This window comes from Heloderma suspectum, chromosome 13 (assembly GCF_057233095.1).
Source record: "Heloderma suspectum isolate Gila_16-S chromosome 13, 16-S_ref, whole genome shotgun sequence".
NCBI lineage: Eukaryota > Metazoa > Chordata > Lepidosauria > Squamata > Helodermatidae > Heloderma > Heloderma suspectum.
In genome coordinates, this window is record NC_139470.1 from 30853670 (window position 1) to 30879802 (window position 26133).

Consider the following 26133-nt stretch of genomic DNA (forward strand, 5'->3'; position numbering starts at 1 on the left):
GTTCCTTGTTGTCTGTTGCCGTCGCGGGTATCCTCCGCGCTGGAGGGAGGGAGGGAGGGCCGGGCCGGGCAGCAGTCAAGGGGTAGCTAATTAATTGATGTCTGCTGCGAAGAATCCTTCCTATTACTTCCTATTTATGGCTGGCTGGGGGATCCTGGGAGTAGTAGCCGAACACCTCTGGAGGGCACCAGGTTAGGGGAGGCTGGCATGCTCCTTAGGTTGCAACTACTCTGGAGCTCAGTGCAGGTCACTGCCAGGTAAATGAGCCTAGGACTGGGCTGCACGACTGCAATCCCATGCACGCTTACTTGGGAGTAGCTTTTCTTGGAAGACAGTGTTGTTTACTTCAGGGAGGGTATTTATTATTGGCCCGGGGCTGGCCCAAGACCCCTCCCTTCTGCCAATGGAACCTGACAGGACTGGCAGCTAACTCTTGTTTGAACACTGAGGATGGGACAGCATCCTCCGCCTCACCAGAGGGCAGCAGGTTAGCATAGGGGGTGCAAGGCAGGCTGCCCGGAATACACAGTTCTGTTCTCCAAGAAAGTGGAATGTGGAGTGGGTTGCCACGGAGCATCTGCGGCTTGAGGCAACTGCCTCGCTCTGCCTGATGGTAGGGCTGGCCCTGATGGAATCCCCCCCCCCCTCCGGGCTTCAGATGAAGGATGCTAGGAGCAGCGAAGGGAAACAGCTCTCACCATCATGCCCTGCTTGTAGAGACATCTGGCTCAGCAGCATTGGAAACAGAATGCTGGGCCAAATGGACCTTTGGCCTGATCCAGAACCAGTCTTCTTATGGCCTGTAAATGGACTCTGTCAGAGCACAGTCATCTATGCACTCGACAATTTGCCCAGCCTGGCCCTCGGATTTCCCAGCCGTTTATGACCGAGTGAGTTCCTGAGATCAGCCTGCCTAACTTGAGAAGCTCACAAGTAATTATTTTCCCAGGTTTGAGATTTACTGCGCTACTTCTGATTCACAGTATTATTTTCTAAAATAGTAAATAAAAGCTACCCATCTGCTGGAAGGATAAGTTGCTTTCAGGATTGGGGCAGTGATTTAAAAGCAATGTACACAGACCGGTTTAACCACTGTTAATTACCGTACCTATTCAATAATGGTACTAGCTACTGCTAACGATGCGAGTAAGGCAGGAATGTGGAATTAGCTACTCCCGATCATGGCAGCTAAATGAGAATTTAAGGCCAAAATAGTTGCTTGGGAGTAAGTCCTAAGGGGCAAGCAACTTCCACCTACTTCTGATGATCTAAGAAATAGATCATCCTACTAACTCCTGAAGATGTAACAAAATATGCAGAGTTACCTAGTAGCTATACTACGTCAGGGAGAACTCAGAACTCCTACGGTGTAACTCGAAAGCTTGTGTGTGATGACTTCAGCTACCGCATTACAACCCCAAACAACGTTTCTTTTACTGAGCCTTTCCCAACCTGGTGCCCTCCAGATGTGTTGGACTACGACTCTCATCATATCCCAGCCCGCACATGTTGGATGGGGGTGATAGAAGTCGTAGTCCAACACATCTGGAGGGCACCAGGTTGGGAAAGGCTGTCAGCTACTATAACAAGACGGGTCATTTTTGTTTTGCATTCCTTTTAGTCTTTACCGTTTACGTCACGGAGAGGCGAGCCTAAATGCAAAGCATGATGGGAGGTGTAGTTTTTCTCCGGGTTGAGCCCGGCTCCCTTTAGGCCAGCGTGGAGGAGAAAACATCCACAACAACCAGCATGCTTTGCGAACCAGGCGCGCCCCGCCCTTGCTATAAATTGCCTCATCCGGGCCTTTTCCTGTCACTGCTGTTGGCGATTCGTCGCCATTACGGGGCAGCGGCGGCGGCGGCGCTGAGGCGAAATCGGTCGCGCTGAGGCGGCCCGGGGGGGTTCCCTTGGGCGGCAGCGGCGGCACTACTCCCCGCCCTCCAAGCCCCTCGTCCCGGCGCCAAGGCCGGGCCGGGTCCGGCCTTGCGGGGCACCCCCGCGCGCTCCCTCGGCCGCTACTCCGTCCGCGAGGCCCCCGCAGGCCCGGCCGCGCCAGGCGGCCCCTCAGCCTCCGAGTCGGCGCTTGAGGCCTGTTCCGCGCGCCCCATCCCTTCCCTCGCCAGGGCGAAGCAGTGAGGAAAATGTCGCCATGAAGGTGGCCGAGACGACTGCGCTGCGCCGACCCCGCCGCCGGGCCATGAGCCTGGGCCTCGGCCTCAGCCACCCGCGCTCGCCTTTCCTCCTTGTTCGCAGCGGCGCCTCCGCGGCGCCCGTGGATGCTCCAGAGTCCGTCCGCAGCAGCAGCAGCCCCCCCAGCCCCCAGCTTCGACGGGATGGACAAGAGCAACCCTTGCGGCTCCGGCCTCGGCCCCGGTTCCTCCTCTACGGCGGGAGGCAAAGGGCAGCAGCCGCGCTCTAACTCGGCCGGCCCAGCCGGGGGTGAGTCCAAGCCCAAAGGCGGTAAGGAAGGCAGGGCCGCCCGGCGCCAAGGTGGGGTGAAAGTCGGACGCGGGGAGGAGAGCCAGGCCAGGCCGCCCCAGACCAAACGCGCAAGTCTTGCCTCCTGGCGAGGCGGCACCAGCTGATGGAACTCCCTGCCGCGAGAAGGCGGCGATGGGCTCTGCCTTATTTAGATAGCTGTAAACTAGCCTTCCCCAACCTGGTGCCCTGCAGCTGTGTTGGACTACAACTCCCAACACTCCCATCCTGGTTAGGGAGATGCTGGGAGTTGTAGTCCAACACAGCTGCAGGGCACCAGGTTGGGGAAGGCTGGTTTAAAGAAAAGATTAGGCAGGTTGGAGGAAGAGGTCTGGCAATGGCTGTTAGCTGTGACAGCTGCTGCTCACTGTCTCAAACCTCAGCTTGTCCTCGTGCAACCTGCGGCAACAAATACTGGGGGCTGAGCACACTACCTTTCTAGGACTAGAGCTCCAAAGGTGCTGGAGAGGATGTTTTTTCTACAGGGCTGTGAAGCTGTTTCTTTGGGGGCTAACATTCCCAGATTGGGATGTCGAGCAATTGGCAAAAATGCCTTTAGAACCAAGAACTCAAGTATAACACGGTCGCTTTCCCCCAGAGTTCCTGTAACTGCTACTTTATCCACTAAGTCATCTCTGTTGGTTAGGATCAACCAACCAAGAGTGGACAACATAAAAGTGTCTCTAAAAACTTGTCTTGGAGCCATGCTGTAGTTTGCCCCCTAAGGTACAGAGCTGTCCATAGTCTCTGTTTGAGCTGGGCTTTAAACCCAGGCCTATGTGTAGTATTTGCCCATGTGCTGAGCCACATTAGTGTGTTTATTTTTTTAGTTATTTAGAATGTTTGTTGCTTTTTAACAAAAAGTTCTTAATGCACTTTACAAAGTAAAAGTGGGGAACCATGCACACATATTAAAATATTTCACTAGAGTTTTATATACAGTTGAAACTCATTGGACAGATGGTATCAACAGTTTCTAGCTTTTGTAACTCTTGGTAGAAATGGTTATTGGAGGTACTGGGGAACAGCCACCAGTTACCATGCGGGAATAGACCCTTGCCCCGGAAATGTAGTCTTTTGGCAGAGCTAGATAAATGTTAAATTCCACACCTGTTTGCAAAACAAAAATTCCAGTCTCAGCTTGCTCTTTAACAGGCTTCCAATTCTTACACTGCAGTGGTAAACTCTTAATGCTTTGGGGATGTAATGCCTGGTATGTTGAGCAGGCCCATAAAATATTAGTGCCTCTGTGCGAGAAAGCTTTGGGATGAAACTTTAAACTGTACAAATCCCAACACCACATCTGTATTACTTTGAAAGTGTTTACATTTTTTTCTGATTGGTTTATAGGAACATTAACAATCCTATGCATGTCTGTTTGGAAGTAAGTGTGTGTATTGCAGCCTTGAACTTCAATTTCCAATCTTGGTTTGTGTTTATATGGAAAGGATTCTTAATCTGAAGGTGAATCTGCCAAGGATGGAGTCTCCTACCTGTGGCTCTGCTCATATCAGCTATCTGGCCCCTGTTATTTGCACCATGTTTGTAACTTAACTTGAGGTGGTGCAGTTTGTCTTGACTAATTATGCTGAACTAATAATTGGTTATTGCCACTGAAGAATGTAGTGTGGAGATAGAAGGTTTGGGTGGAGCAGGTGCTGCTTCTAGCTCTTGCAGACCAAGCATGCAGGCGCTGATTATGTCCTAATCTGTACAGCCAGTAATGCAAGTGGCTGAGGATGTAATCCTCAAATCCTATAAAGGTCAGTGTGACAATTTTGAAACTACACTGTTGCCTTCTTGTTTGCCATTTGTCAAATGCCAGACTTTTCAAGGATGGGTGCCAAACTATATACATGACAACTCTTCTAGAGAAAAGTCCTTGCATGTGAGATTGAAGTTGCAGAAATCCCCTATATTGCTTGTAAAGGAATCTAATGGCTTTCTACTTGTAGTTAGCTATTTTTATGCAAGTACTAATTTGAGTATGGAAGAAGGTTGTAATTAGAAAAACTATGCAAGCCTACCATTACTTTAGTGGCAGCATCTGACATTTGTATATATACCTTTGAGTCTTGCTCGACAAGGTATCAAAACTGCCAAAGTACCACAACAGCTGAAAGTCAATACATAAAAAATTGAGGCATTTCCATGATCATCATTTGCATTAGCTGTATTGGTTCCTGGATGAAGAAATCCTTGTGATGGAATGTTTATTTACATTTATATTCTGCCTTTCTTCCATGATGGAATTCAAGGTGTTATACATAGAATTCCCAGGTGGTCTGCTCTATCTATAGCTTCTTCCTTGGAGTTATTCTACACTGGTCACAGCAAAACTACTGGTGGTGGTGGAGGCAACTGTTTGCCTCCATGGGACAACAGTCCTAAACATTATATTGCAATATACACAAGAAAGCTGACTTTATTTAACAAATGTCCCAATGTGTGTTTAGCTAACTGCTGCTAAGTGAGAAGAGAGCTTCAGCATACAAATAATCCTGAATTTAAAAGACAAATGAGGCCCTTATAGAACTATAAACAAAAATAAATCTATTAGCAAAATGTCAAACACATTCTACTGTACACAAAACTAAAGCACATGGATTAATGCTAATTCTGTATGTTCATTTGCCATTTTCTCTCAGCATGATTTAAAACAATAGAATAACTACATTAAGTACTTAAAACAGACAAATATTGGAATAGGTTGTTCTGGGAATGTGTAGTAACAAAGTCCATAGAACATTGGCAATGCATTCTTGCAAAATCTAAATGCATAAAACTTCCCCTGAATTATCTTGTTGACTGGCTGTTGCTTTTGACATAAATTACCTGATCCAGTTGTGATCACTTTTAGCTTAGGCCAGCTTTCCCCAACCTGGTGCCCTTCAAATGTTTTGGACTTCAGTTACCATCAGACCCAGCCAGCATGGCCAATGGTCATGGATTCTGGGAGTTGTACTCCAAACCATCTGGAGGGCACCAGGTTGGGGAAGGCTGGCTTAAGCTGAATTAATTGACAGCTGTAGTCAAGATTCCATTGCCTAGTCTCAGTACTTGCATGGTGTTAAAAACTAGCTTTATCGAGTGAAGCGGCCAAGTTTGCCAGTGACTTATTCTCTTCCGGTCTGCACAAGCAGCAACGGTATTTATGGCTCCTCGGTTCATGTAAACTTTAATTGTTTTAAATTACTACGATGTGTTTTAAGTTTTAATTTGCCACTTTAAATCTCTATTATTGCAGTGCATGCCAGGCAACTGTAATGCTTTGGCTGCTCTAAGGCTTAATCAGTTTAAGTTTATCAACTGTGAGGACGCAACATGAGAGCTCTCAGTGTTTGGATTAAGCTTTGAATTCTTCTGATAAAGAATAGAGTAGATAAAGGCCTTGCATACGTATACAAACTGCAGGGGCATATGAGAATATTTGCCTCAAGCTTTGCCAATTTCGCTGACTTTTATAAACTTTACTAAGTGGAGGAGGTGACAGAGTGGTGCTATTTAGAACTATGTGATTTTCTTACTCTCAACCTGCAATGCGCAGCAAGAAAAAGAGACAGAGAGACCAACTAGAGTCTCCAACATTCCCTGTTTCAAAGCAATTTAAAATTGATAACTTCATGCTTGGTAGCTCTAATACCCCAGGTGAACTTCCAGTTCTCTACCAGTCGATATTCAATCCTGGCTCCCCCTTTGGGGGAAAATGGTGAATACCATGAAAGAAATTGGAGCCTCAGGACTGGAGAAATGAGGAGATGCAGGCAATTACCAGGCTAAACCCAGAAGAGGTGAACCCGGCAGCCACTGATACCATGGCAGAACAGTGCCTGTTAATTGCCAAAACCTTAAATTATATTTTTGGAAGCCATATATGACCAGCTAACTCCTATTGCTGGATATACAAAGCAACTTGATGAGATTATACAACTCCTTAAGGATCAGGAAACCACAACAAAACAAGAAGTGGAATTAGAAGCAAAGCAGAAAGATATGACACCCCCAGCCCTACAACCTCTTGAAGCTTTGGGCCCTTTAACTGCATTTAAACATCAGAACCTCCTGAACTCTGCAGATTGTGGAGAACTTGTACAGCTGAAGAATTGGGACATCAGAGGGGACTTGATTTTAGCTCCAGACTAGGTGGCTTTTGAAATATCACCATTATCAAATGGGGTCCTGCCAAGTTGGTGGGGGAAAAACAGAGTTGTGCATAATCTTAATATATTGCTGAACTTAAGAATTCATGTAAGAAATATTAGATCTGTGCATACACTTCCAGGCTCTCTATATTTACGGAGATGTATAATAACTTTTAACTCGCCAATGTTGGTCAAAGAAATTTTTGCTGTGAGGTCCCAACTGGGCAAATATGGAGTAAGGGTTAGAAAGGTTTTTAAAACCTTCTCTTTAACACCATTATTTAAACAGATACCCAGAAGGAAATCCATAGACCAGTACGCCCCAGAAATAAGCGGACTACACAACCTTCCGAAACAATCTAAAAATGAAATGCTTAATGATCTTATAATTCAGGAGACGGATGCTGGGACCACTGATATAGAACCTGTTGATCAGGACTCACAGAGAACAAACTATAGGACTTTATGCCCGCCCAGCTCTCTACTCAAAAGTGATGTTTTGTTGGACCTTGAAATCCCTTTAACTAATACCTCAACCAATACTGTAACAATTCCTAGTATTGATAATTTTAAGTTGATACTGGAAAAAAACCAGAAGACAGTGGTGGCTGAAATCAACACTATAGTAGCCCCAATAGCAAAAAAAAAATTCTCAAAGGAATTGCACGACTCAGGACCCCATTTCCTGCCTAAATGGTGCCGAGCAGCTAGATCCCTCAATAGATCGAATTATACTTGAATGCTCTTCCTGACAAAATAAGGCTTCGAGGAGCTCACTTAAGTGTGTCTCCTGGAACATTTCTGAATGGTCCAATAAAAGGGCAGATAACTCATTCAGAAGGTACTTCAGATCCTTTGACATCATGTTCCTGCAGGAAACATGGTGTACAGGGGAAATTCTTCTGAGTGATTATAAAACCTATGAAATCCCTGCATGCAAACCTAGAGGCATGGGGCGCTCATGGGGGGGATTAGCCTGCTGTATATCAACCTCACTGGAAGGGGAAAGTTACCTCATTAGCAAATTGCAGCCTTGGGCTTTGGCTGTGTTTTTTAAAACCAATTTAACATCATATATTATGGTAAATGTGTATATCCCTCCCTGGAATCACCTATCACAGCAAAAATGTTTAGGAAAGCCTTACAGATTATATACTTGGCCTTCGGACCGAAATAGCAGAAGCTCACTTGATATTATTGGGGGATTTTAATGCCCGGATTGGCCCAAACTGGGATGCGATAGAGCCAGTATCCAATATTTCCCTGGATTACTTCCGACTGATAGAGGACAGACAGCCAAAGGACCACACAATTAACATCCAAGGGAAGTTGTTTATTCAAATGATTTTTCAATCTGGACTTTTCATTCTGAATGGCTCTTTGTCTGGGGATCTGACAGGGGAATACACCTTCATCAACCATCTTGGGGCTAGTGTAGTTGATTATATTGCAGTATCCCCTGCTGCACTTGAGCTGATTACGCTTTTTAGGGTAGATTCATATCCATGTAGTGATCACCAACCTTTGACTGTCCAGCTGGAAGGTTTTAAAAATGTCTGGGTAAATCAAGAAAATAAGCTCCTAGTTCCAAACACGAGGGTTGCATCACACTGTCGCAAATAGGCAAATGTGAATTTAAATGCCCTGAAATGCTTATGGCATTCTGAGAATGTTCAACTTTGTTGAATACCCTGTCCTCTTCCAAAGAGACGGAAGTAATATTAGAATGGATTAATAGCAGCATAATAGCAGCACCTGGATTATAGCAGCAGTCGAACCTCTCTTATTTTGGAAATGTCATTCAAGGAACCAGAGGCCAAAAGATGGCAATCCATGGTTCGACGCAGACTGCAGGAAACTTAAGGAGGAAATTAAAAGACAACATAAATCTCTAAGAGATAGAGGTATAGTCCCTTTACAATCAAAGAAAAAAAGCAAGAGTATACCAGGTTGCAATGGGTGGAATTAGCACTAGCACTCGAAAGGAATGATACATCTCGATTTTGGCACCTGACCTCAGATTTAAGATACTCTGGGACCCCATACATAGATTTCGCTTTTGCGAGATGTGAATGGGAATGGCATTTTCATTCCCTTTTCTATGATGAGAGGGCTTGTCTTACCCCACTGCAGGAGGATGATGTAGAATTACCTAGTTGGCCCCCAGTTACCTGTGAGGAAGTAGCTATGCTGATACGGAAGTTGAAGCATGGAAAGGCCCCTGGAAGGAGTGGCATTCCACCAGACTTCTTGATTAACTGTCCTCAATGGTGGATTCCAATGTTAGCCTTATTTACATTTATTGACAGAACTGGGAAATTTCCCCAAGATTGGACAGTGGCTATTGTATCGCCTATCTATAAAAAAGGCAACTGGTCAGACCCTAAGAATTATCGCCCCATAAGTCTACTGGATGTTATAAGCAAGTTGTATGCAAGACATCTTTTAAATAAGTTGGAAAGTTAGGTGTCCAGGGAGGAGCTACTCGCTGAAGAACAAGCAGGCTTTCAATGTGGCAGAACTACGGTAGACCATTGTTTTATACTAAAATTTTTGGCTGAGAAATATACATCTCTCCCTTACCACTCACTCTTTGCTGCATTTGTAGACCTTCAAGCAGCCTTTGACTCTATATCTAGACCCTGTCTTTGGCAGAAGCTGACAATTCTAAATATTGATCATAAATTGCCTAGGAGAATACAAGGGCTGTATGAGAACGTCTGTCTTGCATGTGAGAGTGTCTTCAGGCGATCTTTCGGATCCCATTATTGTTAACAAAGGAGTGCGCCAGGGATGTTTGCTTGCACCTCTTTTATTCAATCTATATCTTAATGATATAGTTCCCTACTTATCTAGCCCAGACTTCTTCCTAGCTCTTATAAAGGACAGGAGTACTTCAGTGTTACTATATGCAGATGATGCTGTCCTCCTATCATACACCCAGGTGGGATGCAAAGACTCTTAAGAGCTCTAAGCTCATATTGTATGAGAGAAGACCTTTAGGTCAATTATGAAAAAACTAAAATTTTATTATTTGGCAATAGGAAGAAAAAATACCGATGGCAGCTGGATAATGACCTGCTTGATCAGGTTAACAAATATAAATACCTAGGAGTGACATTTCAAAGTTCAGGATCTTGGTCTGAACATTTGAAGGCAATAGTTCGGACAACTAATGTAGCTAGTAATGCTATACTTCGTTTTGCTGCAGGACCAGGTGGTAAGATGGTAGCCCCTTTAATAGAGCTATATAAAGGTAAATTACTTCCCCGAATATTATATGGGGCACCTGCCTGGACCCCTGCCAATACAGCTTCATTGGAGTCAGTGCAGCATAAATTTCTTTCTAGAGTACTCGGGGTTCCTAGGTCTACATCTAGGACCATTGTACGACTAGAAACAGCTTGTCACTCAGCGGGAATGTTTGTCCAAAAAGCTGCCATCTTCTTCTGGTTAAAGATAATGTTTCAACTCCCCCCCCCCCCCGGTCCTGTTAGCATATGAAGCAATGGGAAGAGGATCGTGGGTAGACAAGATAATTACATCTATCTCTGAGTTGGGCTTTTCGCCATCATATTTGCTCGCAAGGGATAGAGCTAGGGATGAGACCTCAAAGAGATTACAAAATGTGGATATCCAAATAACAATGGCTGGTGCTGCTGAAAGCCGCTCAAATGAAATCTATAAAAGTATCATGACCTCCCCGAGGAAGATTCCCCCAGATTTAATATCTATCACCTCACATGAATTGAGATGGCTCATGACTAGGTGCAGACTGAACTCACTCCAATTGATGGAGGTGTAGGTACGTTATAAGACCCATCATGGTATTAGTGCAGATTGCCCAGCTGGCTGCCCCAAGATAGAGGACATGATACACTTTCTAACAGAATGCCCAGTGTACACTGATTTGAGGAAGCAGTGCCTCAAGCCTCTATTAGATGTGCCTGAGGATACCTCCGGTGTAAGCATAACCCCATTATTATTAGCTGGAACAGATCATTATATATCATATAGGACTGCTAAGTTTGTCAGCCAAGCCCTGGAGAGGCGAAATATATTAACTGTTATAAAAGAACAAAATCTGTAAATATGGTAACATGCCAGCAAATATAGTTTTAGGAGTTTAAAAATTGTTTTTAATCTGTTTTTTATTAGCTATTTATTAACAATTTGCATTTTGGTTTTCCCTCTGGATGTTATGAAAAGTTGTGCCTGTTTCTTCATGCGGATGGCCTGATTGGCTAAAAAGCAATAAACTAGCTTTATCTCTTTTTCAGATGGAAAAAATGCAAATGGATCCAAACAGCGTTATAATCGTAAGCGAGAAACATCATATCCCAAAAATGAGAACTTTTCCAGCCAGTCTCGTCGCTCCACTTCACAGAAAAGCAAAGCTTTTAACAAGATGCCTCCTCAGAGGGGAGGACATGGCAGTGGCGGCAAACCTTTTAGCCCTTCTTCTAATGGTGGAAGACGAGATGAGGTGAGAATCTGTTCGTAAGCCACACTTCTTTGGACAGAAGCTACTGCTGATGTAGGCCAAAACATCAGGAGGGCCACAAGTTGCCTGTCCCTGTCCTAATATAGCATACTTATTTTACTTACATTTTGTAAACAACAAAGATAAAAAGTACCCCATGTTATTGTTTTTGTCTTAATACACCACAAGTATTTGATCTGAAATATTTCAAGGGGGAAATTAAAGGATATTTAACGTGATTTAAATGTTATATTATGTAGAATTTTGTTACTTAATTTTTTTTAAAATATAAAGACAATAACAAGTACTTCCCTTGCATTGTTTAAACAGAAAAAAATGGTACTGAAAACTGTTAACACACTAATTTTAGCAAACTGAAGAACTGTGCATGGTATGCTGACATCTATTTCAACAGAGTTGAAGTCTCTTCCCTAAGGTTGTTGGCGGTGCCTTCAGTTTTGCTGTCACTGTTTATTAGTTCCATTTCACTTTGAGACATACATGCATTTCAATGAATTATATGTGCTTTCTCACATACTTGCTACAGATAATAATCTGAAAAAGATTAATTGCAACGTTGAAACTGCCATCCTTGCCTAATACGAAATTTGCTGTTGGCGTACATTCGTTTTCACTAATGAACTTATGAAAGGGAACATTTTCTGTGGAAAAATTAAGCACTGGAAAATTTTCCACCCCACATAACTGGTCAGGGGTGGGTAACCTCTGGCCCGCAGGCTTAATTCAGACTGCAGAGGTTCCCAATCTGCAGGTCCCTCTGCAAGCTTTGCCCCCTGGCCTGGAGGGCTTGTAGGGCAGGAATCCCCTTTGCTATGTCCAATCACAGTCGTTTGTTATGTTCAATCACTCAAAGGGCATCCCTTCACATGGTTTGAGTCGCAATTGGTGGCATGAGCAGCATGCAAAGGAAAGAGACTTGGCAAGTGTTTGCATGAGCCAGTCTTGCACATGCCTGCTGTGTCCCTTTCCTTCATGCATCTCAGCTGGGACATGAGTGGTGTGTGACGAGATGCCCGACTTGCCCAGTGCTTGCAGGACTGGCTCCTGCAAGTGCTGACTGAGTCCCTCTCCCTGCATGGAGAAAGGAAAAATGATGGGTGGGGGGATGATGTCATGGGAGGGGGGCTCTGCTACCTTGATGTTACCTAGCCTGGCTGCTTGTTCTGGGGCAGGGGTGGGATTTGTTCCCCAGACCAATATAGGTTCCCTGTCCCTGCACTAGGTAATACTATACAATTTGTCTTCAGTTGACTTTTTTAACTAGTGCGCCACCTAAAATCTCCAGCTTTGCTAATAGAAATGCTTTCACGTTTCTCTTTTCTTCCACTCTGTGTCTATAAAGGAACCTGTGTGTTTCACCCAGGGCAAGAGACAGTTCTAGGTAATAGCTGGCCTTTGTTTTTAGAAATAGGGATCAGCCATTGTTTCTTTGTCCCAGAATCCTAGGTGCAACATGATACCTGCAGCACCTAGCAAATGATTCATTCAGTCTCAAATCTCCATTTTAAGACTGGGTCTAACATAGAGATCTCATGGCCACAGTATCTTTTTGACTTCTTGTTTCTCCCCCCATCCCCTACTTTTTGTACCATCCAATCCAACGAAGCATTCTAATTTTGGAGGTCCTAAGAGATGTATTGCCCAACTGTGAATTTTGGTTGTCTTCTCAGGTAGCAGAGGCCCAACGGGCAGAGTTTAGTCCTGCCCAATTCTCTGGCCCCAAGAAGATTAGTCTGAACCACTTGTTGAACTTCACTTTTGAACCTCGTGGCCAAGCAAGCCACTTTGATGGGAGTGGTCGTGGCACCTGGGGGAAAAGGAACAGATGGGAGAACAAACCTTTCAACAAGGAGCTCTTCCTACAGGCCAAGTGAGTGGGAGATCAACACGAGGTTTATAGTTGTTCAAATATCTAAGGGAAGGAGGCCAACAAGTTGTATGTTTTGGGATTTAGTGAAACTCCTGTCCTTCTGTTCTGTTCTATAATGCTGTTTCCACAGTCTTTGAATTATGAGGGCAAATGGTTTTTCATAGAGTGACAGTGGTATGAATTTGGCTCAGTACAGTGGAACATTATTAAGAAGCTTTTTGAGCCAGGAACACCTGGAATTATTGTGCACTTTTCAATTTGATACTCCATATTTATATACATTTCAGAAGGCTTCATTGTAGAAACCCATCTTAACATTTCAAACTAATTGAAAGGCAGCAGTTCAGGCAAATGGAGACACCTTCATTATTCCCTCTCCTTGATACCATTTTATATTTGATTTCCTGCATGAGGTTAATTCATATAATACAGCCTTCCCCAACCTGGCGCCCTCCAGAGGTGTTAACTAGAACTCCTGTTATTCTCAGCCAGCATGGCCATTGAACAGGCTTCGGATGATGGGAATTGGAGTCTGACACATCTGGAGGGCACCAGATAGAGGAAGGCTGATTGAACACTATGGCAATCCTGCTGTTTTTAATCTTATCATAGATAACTATAATTGGAAATTGCTTATCCAGAATCCTTTTCAGATAATTAGTATTAGGTAATTACAATATGTGGTTATCTGTTTAAAATACCTTTCGTTCTTTCCAGCTGCCAGTTTGTGGTGTGTGATGACCAGGACTACACAGTTCACTTCGCTGATCCAGATACCTTGGTCAACTGGGATTTTGTGGAACAAGTGGTTAGTAGCAATGAACCAGACTTGCCTTATTTTAGTTTTTATTACATGAACCTATGTAAATTGGCTGCTTCTCATCTACTGAGCTGACCTGTCACTTGCTCAACTTCATCTTCATATAAGATAGTCTGGGTAACGAGCTTTGGAAATAACCTGCCCAATTATTAACATCTACAAGAGAGACCCTTTAGAGGGCACCCTTGCCCACAGAGGCACATGTGAAAGGGCTTTCTCATATGTTGCGATGAAGTTTTACTGTGTTAAATTGTTCACTAGCTTGATGATCAGGTCACCTCCCTTGTGGGCTGTGAGAATGCTGCGGACACAATATACCTCAACTTCAGCAAGGCTTTCAGCAAAGTGCCCCATGATATCTTGATGAGCAAACTAGCACAAAGTGGGCTAGTTGAAACAACGATCATAGAATCATAGAACAGTAGGGTTGGAAGGGGCCTACAAGGCCATCGAGTCCAACCCCCTGCTCAATGCAGGAATCCAAGTCAGAGCATCCCTGACAGATGCCTGTCCAGCGATCAAGTGGATCCACAGTTGGCTACAGCATCAGACTCAGAGAGTACTTATCAATGGGATCTTCGCAAACTGGGGAGAGGTAACGAGCGGGGTACTGCAGGACTCAGTCCTGGGCCCAGTGCTCTTCAACATTTTTATTAATGACTTGGAGGAGGAGGTGCAGGGAATGCTGATCACATTTGCAGATGACACAAAATTGGGTGGGATAGCTAATACCTTGTAAGACAGATACAAAATTCAAAGTGATCTTGATAGACTAGAGCACTGGGCAGAAAACAGCAGAATGAAATTTAATAGGGATAAATGCCAAGTTCTGCACCTAGGAAAAAGAAACCAAAGGCACAGTTACAAGATGGGGGATACATGGCTCAACAACACTACAAGCAAGAAGGATCTTGGAATTGTTGTCGATCACAAGCTGAATATGAGCCAACAATGTGATGTGGCTGCAAAAAAAGGCAAATGCTCTTTTGGGCTGCATTAATAGAAGCATGGCTTCCAAATCACATGAAGTACTAGTTCCCCTCTACTCAGCACTGGTTAGGCCTCATCTTGAGTACTGTGTCCATTTCTGGGCACCACACTTTAAGAAGGCTGCAGACAAGCTGGAGAGGGTTCAGAGGAGGGCAACAAAGATGATCAGGGGACTGGAAACAAAGCCCTATGAAGAGAGACTGAAAGGACTGGGCGTGTTTAGCCTTGAGAAGAGAAGACTGAGGGGAGATATGATAGTGCCCTTCAAGTCCTTGAAAGGTTGTCACAGAGAGGAAGGCCAGGATCTCTTCTCGATCATCCCAGAATGCAGGACACGAAATCATGGGCTCAAGTTACAGGAAGCCAGATTCCAGCTGAACATCAGGAAAAACTTCCTGACTGTTAGAGCAATATGACAATGGAACCAATTATCTAGGGAGGTGGTGGGCTCTTGCACACTGGAGGTATTCAAGACGAGGCTGGACAGCCATCTGTCAGGGATGCTCTGACTTGGATTCCTGCATTGAGCAGGGGGTTGGACTCAATGGTCTTATAGGCCCCCTTCCAACCCTACTATTCTATGATTCTGTGTGTTTTTTTAAGAAAATAAGGTGATATGTAAACGATGATGATAATAATTATATGTGACAGAAGCAAGAGATTGGAGGACCTTAACCACATGTTAAGATACCAAGTTTGAAAGAATAGTTAAACAAAGACTTCTTGTTGAGCCTTCAGTATGTTTCTAATGTGCCCCAGCTTCATGCCACACAGAATTGGTAGCAGTTTCATCGCCTAATTGGGATTTAATGAGAAAATCAAAAAGGAAGCCAACTTGCCCTTTCAGAACTATTGGTAATTGTCAGTAGTTTGCTTTATCTATAAGAAATCTGAAGGGCTGTCATGCAGAAGACAGAACAGATGGGCAGAACTAGAACAAATGCATAGAAATTGTAGTGAAATAAGTTTTGGCTGTACCTTAGGAGAAAAATGCTAATGGTTGACAGTGGAACAGTGGAACAGGAGATGCTACCCTGTCCTTTGCTGGAGGTATTTAAGCAGAGGCTGGACAGCCACCTGTCAGAAATGCTATAATTGTATTCTCCATGGCAGGTGCTGAATTAAACAGGTGGCTGATCTCCAAGGTACCTTCCAACTCTGATTCTAAGCTGTGCATCCACTCTTCCTCTGTCAATATGTTCAAAGTGTTACCACTAGCCAAATTGCAGTGGTGGGGTGGAGTTACAGTCAGCTCCTCCTATCAAAATAAGGCAGGGGTGCAGAACCTCCCTGCCTGTGGGGCACCCCAATCTGGCTTGCACTGCCTCTTGGGGTTTCTCCAGGGGGTGGAGCTTAGGCTCCAAGCCCCCACTGGAGATCCAAGATAACAGTGGGGGTTCTGCTGCTAGTGTGCGAATCCCCATTGTTATTGCCAATCGGAGATAGCGAGGATGCCAGGTGGCCTGGCCTGACTCACCCATGCTGGGGAGAGCAGCTACTCCCCTCTCCCCACTGCCCCCACACCCTGTGGCCAGAATGACATCTGGGGACATGGCCCTGCCCCCCTAACATCAACCCCTTTTTTACTTTTTTCTTCACATTGAAAGAAGGCACAGAATTGTGCCTCCTCCTAGCACAGAAAATGCCCAGGCTGCCCCACACCGCTGCTCAGATCACTGATCTGAGACTGGAGGGAGCAGCGGGGATGCAGGGCAGCCTGGATGGTGGGATGCATGGCCAGAGCAGAAGGGGGAGAGCAAGTGGTCTTCTCAGTGCATGGGTGAGTCTTCATCCCCACTGCTATCTCAGATGTGTGTGACTGGGATCTGTGTGTGGGAGGGCCGCATGCCAGCAGCAGCCCTGCTCACTACTGGCATGGCATACCCAGTGTCCCATCCTAGGGACAATTCAGCCCTCATGCCAAAAAAGGTTCCCATCTCCTAGAGCAGGGGTGCAGAACTGTACCCTGTGGGCTGGATGAGGTCAGGGAGCTATTGGAGATAACAGTGGAGGCAACCTGGGAGTTGGGACTTTCCTATACCAGGGAGAGCAGTCCACACCATTCATTCATAATCATCCTCTCTCTCCCTCTCTCTCCCTCTCTCTCCCTCTCTCTCCCTCTCTCTCCCTAGCCCTCTCCAGCCCTTCCCCACAGCTGATCTAAGCAAATCCGCTGAGGAGTGGGGTATTTCTCAAATCCCTTTCTCAGCTTTGAGTAGGGCAAAGTTTTTCCCTACCTGGGGATTGTGAGTTGGCCTAGGGAAGAAGCTGGTGGGCTGGACTGGGAACCCCTGTGGGCTGGAGGTTCTCCAAGGAAAAAAACACTTTTGAGATAACCATAACATAATCTCTATTCTGTTGCACTTTCCTAGCGGATTTGCAGCCATGAAGTGCCCTCTTGCCCAATATGTTTATACCCACCCACTGCTGCTAAGATCACTCGCTGTGGGCACATCTTCTGCTGGGCATGCATCCTGCACTATCTCTCTCTGAGTGAGAAGACCTGGAGTAAGTGCCCCATCTGTTATGGCTCAGTTCACAAGAAGGACCTCAAAAGGTAAAGACATTCTCTGAGCAGTATCTTCTTTCAGTTGGATAACAAGTCACCTGTCACTCACCACTTCCCTTTTATTGTTTTTACAGTGTTGTTGCTCTAGAAACTCGTCAGTATGCAATTGGTGATACCATTACAATGCAGCTGATGCGACGGAAGAAAGGAGTCTTGATAGCACTGCCAAAATCAAAGCTTACAAATGTGGAGCAGCCTATTCACCTAGAAGGTGAGCCTCAGGGATGTTTGGAATCACTACAACCTGCATGAATTAAGGCTGAGGAGTGTGTGTGTTTTTTGTGTACGGCATCTGTAGAACAGGCCACAATCTTATTACTTATTTAATTATTTAAAGTATTTTATGTTGCTCCTCAGCCCCAAAAAAGGCTCCCAGAACAGCTTACAAATAATCAGTAAAAGACAGTCCCTGCCTGCAGGCTACTTCAAAGTTGTTCTGCGTGAGCCCCATTGAAATGAGTAGGAGCTGCACAAAACATATTTTGGCAATGTTACTTGATGGTCTTCCCTAAGAACCATGGATGAACTGACATGCTGCTGTTCCTCAGTGTGTACGTAAACTACCTAGATGCACTGCTTCAGAAAGGGTGAAATCATCTAATGTTCTCTTTAAATGTAAGATGGGATTGAGCACACATCTCTGATCAGACAGCTGAAGTGAATGATTGTTGTGTTCACAGATTTGCTTCTGCTTCTCATAAATAGGTCTTAAATATTAGGAGTCCCTTATGAGAAGGACAGATTTTGCTTCAACTCCTACAGAAGTACAGGCTTCAATTTTAAGAATATGAAGTAGGCTGTGGATGGCTGACCTGTGGGCCATGTCCAAACTGGATGATTATGTGTGTTCCAGTGTGTAATTAACTTTACATGTCTCTTTGCCCAGATGAGCAACACAGTCAGTATTCAAAACTGCTTCTGGCCTCTAAGGCCCAAGTGCTACAGCAGGTGATCTTGGAGGAGAAGGCAGCACTCCTGCGTCAGTATGACGAGGACAAGCACACCCCTGAAGCGTGTTTCATTGAAGCAGCCATTCAGGAGCTGAAAGTGAGGACCCTCTAATTTTTCTTAATGTGGTGGTGGGAAATCAGTGTGGTTTTACTGGTCTGTGGTGTGACACCTGTTAGTACAAATGCTGAGCATTTTCATTGTGTAAATGGCTTGAATTTTTTTTTGTAAAGGAGAAATAACCATAAATACTGCAGAAGGGGGTAGTTTGAAGTAATAGGTGTAGATGGCTTCCACATTTTTATTTCAGCTTCACAACAACCTTGTGCAATGTGTCACTGAAGACCTAACCTAAGCAGTGTCACAGTGCCTGTTTCTGGATGCCTGATAGAATATGATGGATGGGTTAATTTCAAGGTCAGGGCTTAGAACTGGCAGGTGATCTCTTAATAGACAAAATACTGCCAGGGGGAGGGTGGGGAACCAAATCCTTGGACAGGAGAATCCAGTTGTGTTTGGGTTTATTCAGCGCCATAACTTCATGGTCACTATAGTCATTGTGGGGAGTAGCATGTCCCTGAATATAGAAAAACTCAGCATGTTGCAGGGGTAAAATTGTCAACTTTTTCTTGATATTTTCACATTACATCCCTAGCTTACAGGGGAAGTCTACATCTCTGGTACCCCAGGACAAGCAAAATAAATGGGAGTAGGTTGTACATGCTGGTGTGGTGCTGAGATAAATATGTCTGGCTTTGCTTTTAGGATCGAGAGGGCAGCTTGATGTCTGACGAAAATCAAGACAGTGACGTTGCAGGCACCACAATAGCTGTGGCGGAACTGGTTGTGACGGAGTCATCTGACAAAGAGGCGGCAGCAGTGTCCCAGGAGAGGAAGGTGAGTGCTTGAATGCTGTTCAAATACAGCGTTCTCTGTTCAGTTCTATTCACTCCAATACTCCGGCATGAAGTAAACATAATTTGAGTGCTGATGCCCCAGAGACCATTAAACTGGACTTGCCATCTCCAGGGTGACTCCAGAAAAACCCTGTTACTTCTAGGGCAGGACTGGGGACCGTGTGCCCTCCAGTGTTGTTGGACTGCAACTCCCATTATCCCTCACCATTGGCTGTGCTGGCTAGAGCTGATGCAAGTTACAGTCCAATAACATCTGGAGGGCCACATATTCCTAGAGTGGTAACAGAGCTGCCATCTAAATGTTCAGGATAATGGCAGGGGTGTGACAGAGGTTCTCATGGTTTTGAAAGTTTGTCTGAGAAAAATGGATGCTAACTACTTTGCACTGTAACAGTGTGTTCTAGAGTATCTTTCTGCTTTTGATGAAGAAGTTCTGGAATCTCCTCCTGTGGATTCTGCAAGTGGAGTTCCACCCCCCTCTGAGACAGAAGCAGCAGTGGTGGCTGATGCAGAAGACTCTGGCGTGGATGTGGCAGGCACAAGTGAAATGGGAGAAGCTAGTTTGCCTGAATCTGCCTGTGAAAAATCTGAAACGGCATTCAGCGGTGGACACACACATAGCTCTCCTTTCTACTACTTCTACCAAGGTTAGTCCAGCAGTGTAATGCATTGGAGAATGGCTTCAGAAAGTTAGCTCTGAGTTATTGCATCAACAATTGCCAACTTCCTCCTGGGGAAGCACTCATTTGTTAAGGGAGCAGGACAGGGGAGAGGTACAGTGGGCCCCCTGATGATGGCTTTGGCTTACAAACTCAAAACAAATTGAAATAAATTTAAGAAACGGACTCATATCAATGAAAGTCTATTCATATAGTTTGTATAATTGAGATAAATCTTAAGCTTTCTGGATACTTAGTTTGCAAGGCTGTGGGTAATGAGACTCAGTCCAGACTCAAAGTGCAGGTTCTTGACCAACTGGTATGTGAAGTCTGTCTGTCTGGTTTCTGAATGTTTATCTGCTGTTTTTGCAGTTTAAGGCCAACATTTTAAATTGTTAAGTCATGTGGGTTGGTCCTAGTGATGATGAAAGGCAAGATATTGCTCCCTTTATTTGTGATGTTTAGGTGTGAGAGCTGTTAGTTGTATAGCCAAAATGGCACTACCGACAACAAGAATGGAGATAATCAGGCTTGGTGGAACCACAAGGTTTATGGAAATACAACCAATCTTTAGAAGAAAAAAAAAAGGGGGAAACCCCCAAAACAGCCCAGTGAGAGCTAGGTATGCTCAGTATGGCCACAGAATGCTTACCAGGATGGGGAAGTGCTGGGAACAGAGAGACACACAGATATAAAAAGAACAGAGAACAGTCTCATTTTCTGGATAGCTCCTTTCATGGTTCCAAACTGAGAAGCTGCTGAGATCATGTCAAATACCATACGGGATGTGCAGCAGCCCTTGGGTACGTGTAGAGGAGCGCTATAGATCTAGGGCTGCTGCCTCAAGTGGAACTAGAGGGGGTTGCCCCATTTCTCATGCTTTCAATAACTGTCCTGTGGCTTCTCTTCCAATACTGTAGCTGAGGACGGACAGTGTCTGTATCTTCACCCTGTGAATGTGCGATGCCTGGTGCACGAGTACGGCAGTCTGGAGAAGAGTCCAGAGAAGATCACTGCTACTGTGGTGGAGATATCTGGTCACTCCATGACAGAGGTAAGAGCCCTCTTGATTGACATATTGACCTTGGTGGCATTTGGCTGAGGAAGACCCCTTGGCCGAGCTCTCATTGAGGCAGAAGTGCTAAATCCTCTCCTTGTAAAAAGATGGTTGAATTCTGGCAGCCTACTGGGGGTGGGTTTGGATGCACTTAATAGGTTTTTCTTACACTTGGGAATACTCACAGCTTGCACCAATTGGCTTTATTTGATGAATGGAGAATTGGAGGTTTGGGTTAAATAAGGCATGATTTATGGACTTGACCAGCATTCTCTCCACAGGTGACTTCTGGGGTGGGGGGAGGTATTCAAAGAACTTGTAACCAACCCAACTCCTGTCTGCAGGATGTGCGGCAGCGTCATCGTTACCTGTGTCATTTGCCACTCACGTGTGAGTTCAGCATTTGTGAACTAGCTTTGAAGCCTCCAGTTATTTCGAAGGAAACATTGCAGATGTTTTCAGGTGAGCCTTAGGAGTTCTGTTTTCTGTTGTAAACGGAATTTTTGTGAGCCAGTCAGAAGGGATGATGTGGCCCTTTACAACAGCTGTGTGTTCCCAGCTGTAGCTGAACAGTTGCAATTCACGTATTCAAGGTTTGTGTTAAGAAGAGAGGGGTAGCTAATGGAAGTGGATTTATTGGTTTACAAAGCAATAAATATTGGTGTGTGTAAAGGCTGGATCGTGCAGTGGAAAATCAAGCCTTAAACTAAGGCACCCTGGTTGAGCTTCTGAAGGGGGGGGGCTGGAAGGAGGTGAGCTGCTGCCCCTCTGCCCAAGGGGCAAGGAGGAGACGAACAGGTGATTGTTTTGCTGCTAGCAGCTTATCTCACCTAGGATCTCTCTCAATGGCTCTTAGATGATATTGAAAAAAGGAAGCGCCTGAGACAGAAGAAAGCCCGTGATGAGCGACGTCGAGAACGCAGGATTGAGATCGAGGAAAATAAGAAGCAAGGCAAATGTAGGTGGCACTCTTGGACGTGGCTGGGTCTGTGTGTCACTTATGTCACAGAAATGGAGGGGCTTGGGGTGGTAGTTGGCATGCATGGATACTTTAGTAGGTGTTAAAGGATTGATAATGCCATATCTTGGGCTTTTGCAACTTGTCTTGGCAAGGTCACCTGGGGCAGCGTGACTGGAGACAGGCTGATGGGTATGTAGAAGTGGAGGAACTGGAACAAATTTATTTTAAAATAAAGTCAAGGAACTGCTCAAGTGGTTGCTTCCCCTCAGCAGCATAGCTTTTAACTCTCCTTCTCAGAAGAAGATGTAATATACATGAGATAGACAGCACTTGAATTGGCCAGAGTAACTGCATTGGAGGATGTTTGTGCTTCAGCAAATAGGTTTGACATAGAGATGGAATGTTTGGTTTTCTGTCTAGATCCTGAGGTTCGTATTGCTTTAGAGAATCTGCAACAGTTCCCTGCCTTCAGTGCTTGTTCAGGAGAATCTGCTGGCACTGAGAACCAGAGCAACAGCCTGCTGTCTTATGTTGATAGAAGCCCTGTTTCTCAGCCAGGTGAGCAGCTGAAAGAGACTCAGGTAGGCAGCAGGTGCCCACTTTGTCAAAAGGATTTAATTCCACTTCTTCAGCCAGCCATTGGTGGCTTCAGGATTTACATCACAGCAGAATCCATGGGGGCAATAACTTGAATCTGCTGGGCAGCCAAGACAGAGCTTCCATAGACAGAGCACTCAGACTCCTGTATAACAGGTCTCAGAAATAAGGTGGGTCTCCAGCTGTGCTCCGTAAATCAATTATAGGACACACAAAAGTAGTAAGACTTGGAAGGTGGAGAATGCACAAGGCAGGGTCTGGCGAACCCGATTCTTTGCCTCTTGGATAAGCTTTTTAAAGGCAACTCTTGGTTCTTGCATTACATGTGTGGCTTTTCTCCTTGCAGAGTTCTTGTTGACTCCGTTGTCACCTGCAGCCAGTCTTGGCAGCCCTTCAGTCTGTATTGGGAACCTGGAGGAGGAATCCACCCTACCCTCATTTGCCCAGGTGTGTGTCTTGTGCAGGATCTTTATTGTGCCTGACTAGTCCTTCCGTACAATAAATGTTTCAGGAGTCAGATGTGAGTCAAGCAAAAGCTAAGGCGGAACCTGGAACTGTAAATGGCTGAATATAATCTGAACAGCTGCAGTCTGCTATGCATTTTAGCAGTCTTTTGATCTATTAGAATGCACTCTGTACTTATTTAGAAGCTTTATATCTCCCCCTTTTAATCAAATGGTCCTAGTTGAGTCACACAGCAATAGGATTTGGCTGCTGTGTGAGTGGCTGGTCCCAATTCCCTGTCCTTGTTCTTGATAGATGCTGAGGGCTGGAAAAGCAAAACCAGAAACACGGAACAGTTTTCAGCCAAAGAAGAAAGGTAAGCAAGTGATTATTCTTTAGTGTCTTTAAGAGACAGGTTTTCTAGAGTAGCTGTGCACGCAAGAGACTATCTCATTTTCTATATATAGCAGTCAAGGTAGCTCACAATGATAAAAAATTCAATGAAACAGTCAAACATCTCTAACAGTAAGATTAAAAAGAGCAGATAAAACCATTCAAGACTCAAAATAACAATAAGTCGGTGCCACATTAGAATATGTTAAGATGAGCCATAAATAATCAAGGCAGGTCAACAAGCCAAAGAGCCGTCTAAATACAAATCTTTGCCTGACAATGGAAGGACATCCGCGAGAGGCTATGCAGGCCTCAGTTCAGTGCTATTGCATGGTGCTTGTGATAGAGGCCTGTTCTACCTTCCAGTGAGCTAAGAACAGTTGCTTTCTTCCAGAAGAGACCACCACTCTGGCACCTCCGGCTCCAGGAGACAGTGATGGGGAGAGTGATAACTCGGACCGTGTACCTGTGCCTAGTTTCCAGAACTCCTTCAGCCAAGCTATCGAGGCAGCCTTCCTAAAATTAGACAAACCATCCACTTCTGACCACCTCTTCGGTAAGTGAGGGAAATGTTCCAGTAGCAAGTTTCTGTGCAGCCCCCTGATGCACTGATGCAGTGGCGCAATTGCAGTTGAGCCTTTCTGGCTCTGCAGAATAGGAATGGCCATGACAGGCAATTTTATAACATCTTTCTCTGGAAGTACTGATGCACAGTGCAGAGGTAGCAAACCTAGCTGGACAGCCACTTTATTCTAATATGGGGTGGTGGGGTGGCATTTTGCTTACTCTTCAGAGGCCGAGCTGTGGGTCTAGCAGCAAGTGGCAGCGCACCCTGGGCTGTATTGGGGAGATATGTGGCTTTCAGTCTTGCTTGAACTGATATGATGCCATGGGATTACATCTTAGCCAGCCCTGCAGCCTGAGATGCCAAGAGTTGGCCCTGGAACCTTCGGCATGCAAAGCATGTCCTCTGCAACTGGCTGTGGTTACTTCCCCTCCCTCTAGGTCAGGTATGCACAACCTGCAGCCCACATGCTGCCCCCACAAGGCTTTAATGGTGCCCCCCCCCCATTGGGCTAGCCTTCTCTCCACCCCACCCACAGATTGCTCTTTATCTGCCAGTGCTACCAGTGAGGAAGGAGCAATATGTATCAAGATCACCGGGATGTGCCGTGTGCATCCATGGTTCCTGAGTCAGCATGTGTGCCAGCATGTGCAACCCTTGGAGCCAGAGAGATTGTGCTTTGCTGCTTTAGGCAATAACCAGCCAGGTATCCAGATCCTGAGGGCTTGACTTACAAACAGACAGTTTCTGATCCAAAGCCTGGTAGCCTCTGGAGTGCAGCTTAGACAGATCCCTTCCTACAGGAGCAGCTGTAGCCTTTTTCTGTCCCAGCACTGCTGTCTTTATTCTTTGTTTCCAGGAGTGCCTTTTCATTTAGTCCCTGGAGAGTGGGAACAGGGCAGCTGACGGGCACTGCAGCTGCAATTGAGGGATGATCCTTTCTGTATGAGGGCTGAAAAAGGGAGTTTCTACATGGGAGTAAATCATCTACTTTAGCAACCCTGGTTGAGGAAATGTTGCTTCTGGAAACAGTCTATAAGGTTGACTGTGTTTCCTTTGCAGATGAAAAAAGAGGCAAGAAAAAGAAGCAGAAGCAAAAGTTGCTGTTCAGCACATCAGTGGTTCATACAAAGTGATCCTACTAATGAACAGATTCCTTCTCCTGGTTTCTTTTGTTTGCTTTTGTGTTTTGCTGCTATAGATAAAGTATTTTAAGTTTGAGCAGAAAAAATGTTTCTGGGATGTGCGGAGGGACAGGGATTAAAAATGAACATATGTTCAATTTGCTTGTTGATACCAAAACAAAGTATTGGATCACAGACCTTTAGTAAACATTGCAGGGTTGTGCCAAGCTTAATGCCTTTGGCCTCTTTTGCAGTTGGCCCACAGGAAGAATAGCATAGCCAAATGGTACACCTGCTTTTGCCACTCCAGGAGCAGAGAGCTCCTAATGCTATCAGCCTGGGTGGAAATGAGTCTAGTGGGTGCCATGGGCTGGGTGAAACATGTCCTTTATTGCTTACTATTTGCCTCTCTCTGGGAGCAGGTAAATAAAGATACCATGCTATAGAGTACTCACAGATTGCTACATCCATTTAATTAGAACTTCTTACAAAGACTGGGTGGTGGTGGTGGTGGAAGTAATTCAGCTCCTGTCTCCAGTTGCTGTTCAAAAGGCCAAGGACTGCAAGAAGGGAAGTTTTAGGAAGTCTTTCTGATAAGGTGACTGGCCTCAGCAGAACATGGTATTCAGCCAGGCAGGAGTAAATCTTGCCCAGATCTTATGTGTAGGGCTGCTCTTGGGAGTTATGGTGCTAATTAGATTACATGGAGGGATATTAGAAATGTTTTTTCTTTGCACAGAACAGGTAGTTTGTATAAGAACGCAGGCTGAAAGGACCTGAACGTAGTGGCCTCATTTGCTTGGTTGTGGGATTCAAACTTGGGTTGTACTATGTACATTTCAACCATACTTCTCTCCTCACCCTTCCTGCCTTTTTCTTTTTTTGAGAAATTGTTTCATTCTGCACTGCTTGTGGCTTGATCTGAAACTAATTACTACTAAAGTGTCAGTTCTGTCGAATACAATGAACTTCAGTGTACTATACCAGCAAAGGCAAATAGTTGCAATAAAACCATATGCACAACGGTGGGTGTGTTTCCAGCTGTAGTTTATTCCCTTGTATCAAACGGTCCTTTTCATTTGGGACCTACTAATG

General features: G+C 45.0%; 1 protein-coding gene across 2 annotated transcripts; it reads left to right on the forward strand.

Annotated features, from left to right (window-relative positions):
- Window positions 1–1814: 1814 nt before the first annotated feature.
- Window positions 1815–26066, forward strand: RNF10 (ring finger protein 10). 2 transcript variants are annotated; one of them, XM_084819750.1, is made up of 17 exons: window positions 1815–2460; window positions 10901–11106; window positions 12795–12994; window positions 13712–13802; window positions 17177–17361; window positions 17448–17584; window positions 18260–18420; window positions 19087–19218; window positions 19633–19885; window positions 20818–20951; window positions 21299–21416; window positions 21811–21912; window positions 22336–22473; window positions 22859–22959; window positions 23272–23332; window positions 23744–23905; window positions 24977–26066. In XM_084819750.1, the coding sequence occupies exons 1-17, from the start codon at window positions 2277–2279 to the stop codon at window positions 25048–25050; spliced, it is 2439 nt and encodes an 812-aa protein (XP_084675876.1). In that variant the 5' UTR covers window positions 1815–2276; the 3' UTR covers window positions 25051–26066. The 2 variants fall into 2 exon arrangements, with proteins under 2 accessions (XP_084675876.1, XP_084675877.1); XM_084819751.1 differs by having other exon boundaries at window positions 1815–2439.
- The last annotated feature ends 67 nt before the right edge of the window (window positions 26067–26133 follow it).

Excerpts from the sequence above, each read along its gene's own strand:
- RNF10 (XM_084819750.1), top strand. The coding sequence starts at position 2,277 with ATGCTCCAGAGTCCGTCCGCAGCAGCAGCAGCCCCCCCAGCCCCCAGC. Across the intron at positions 19,886-20,817 it reads TTTCTACTACTTCTACCAAG|CTGAGGACGGACAGTGTCTG; the intron begins GTTAGTCCAGCA and ends CCAATACTGTAG. Across the intron at positions 23,333-23,743 it reads TTTTCAGCCAAAGAAGAAAG|AAGAGACCACCACTCTGGCA; the intron begins GTAAGCAAGTGA and ends GCTTTCTTCCAG.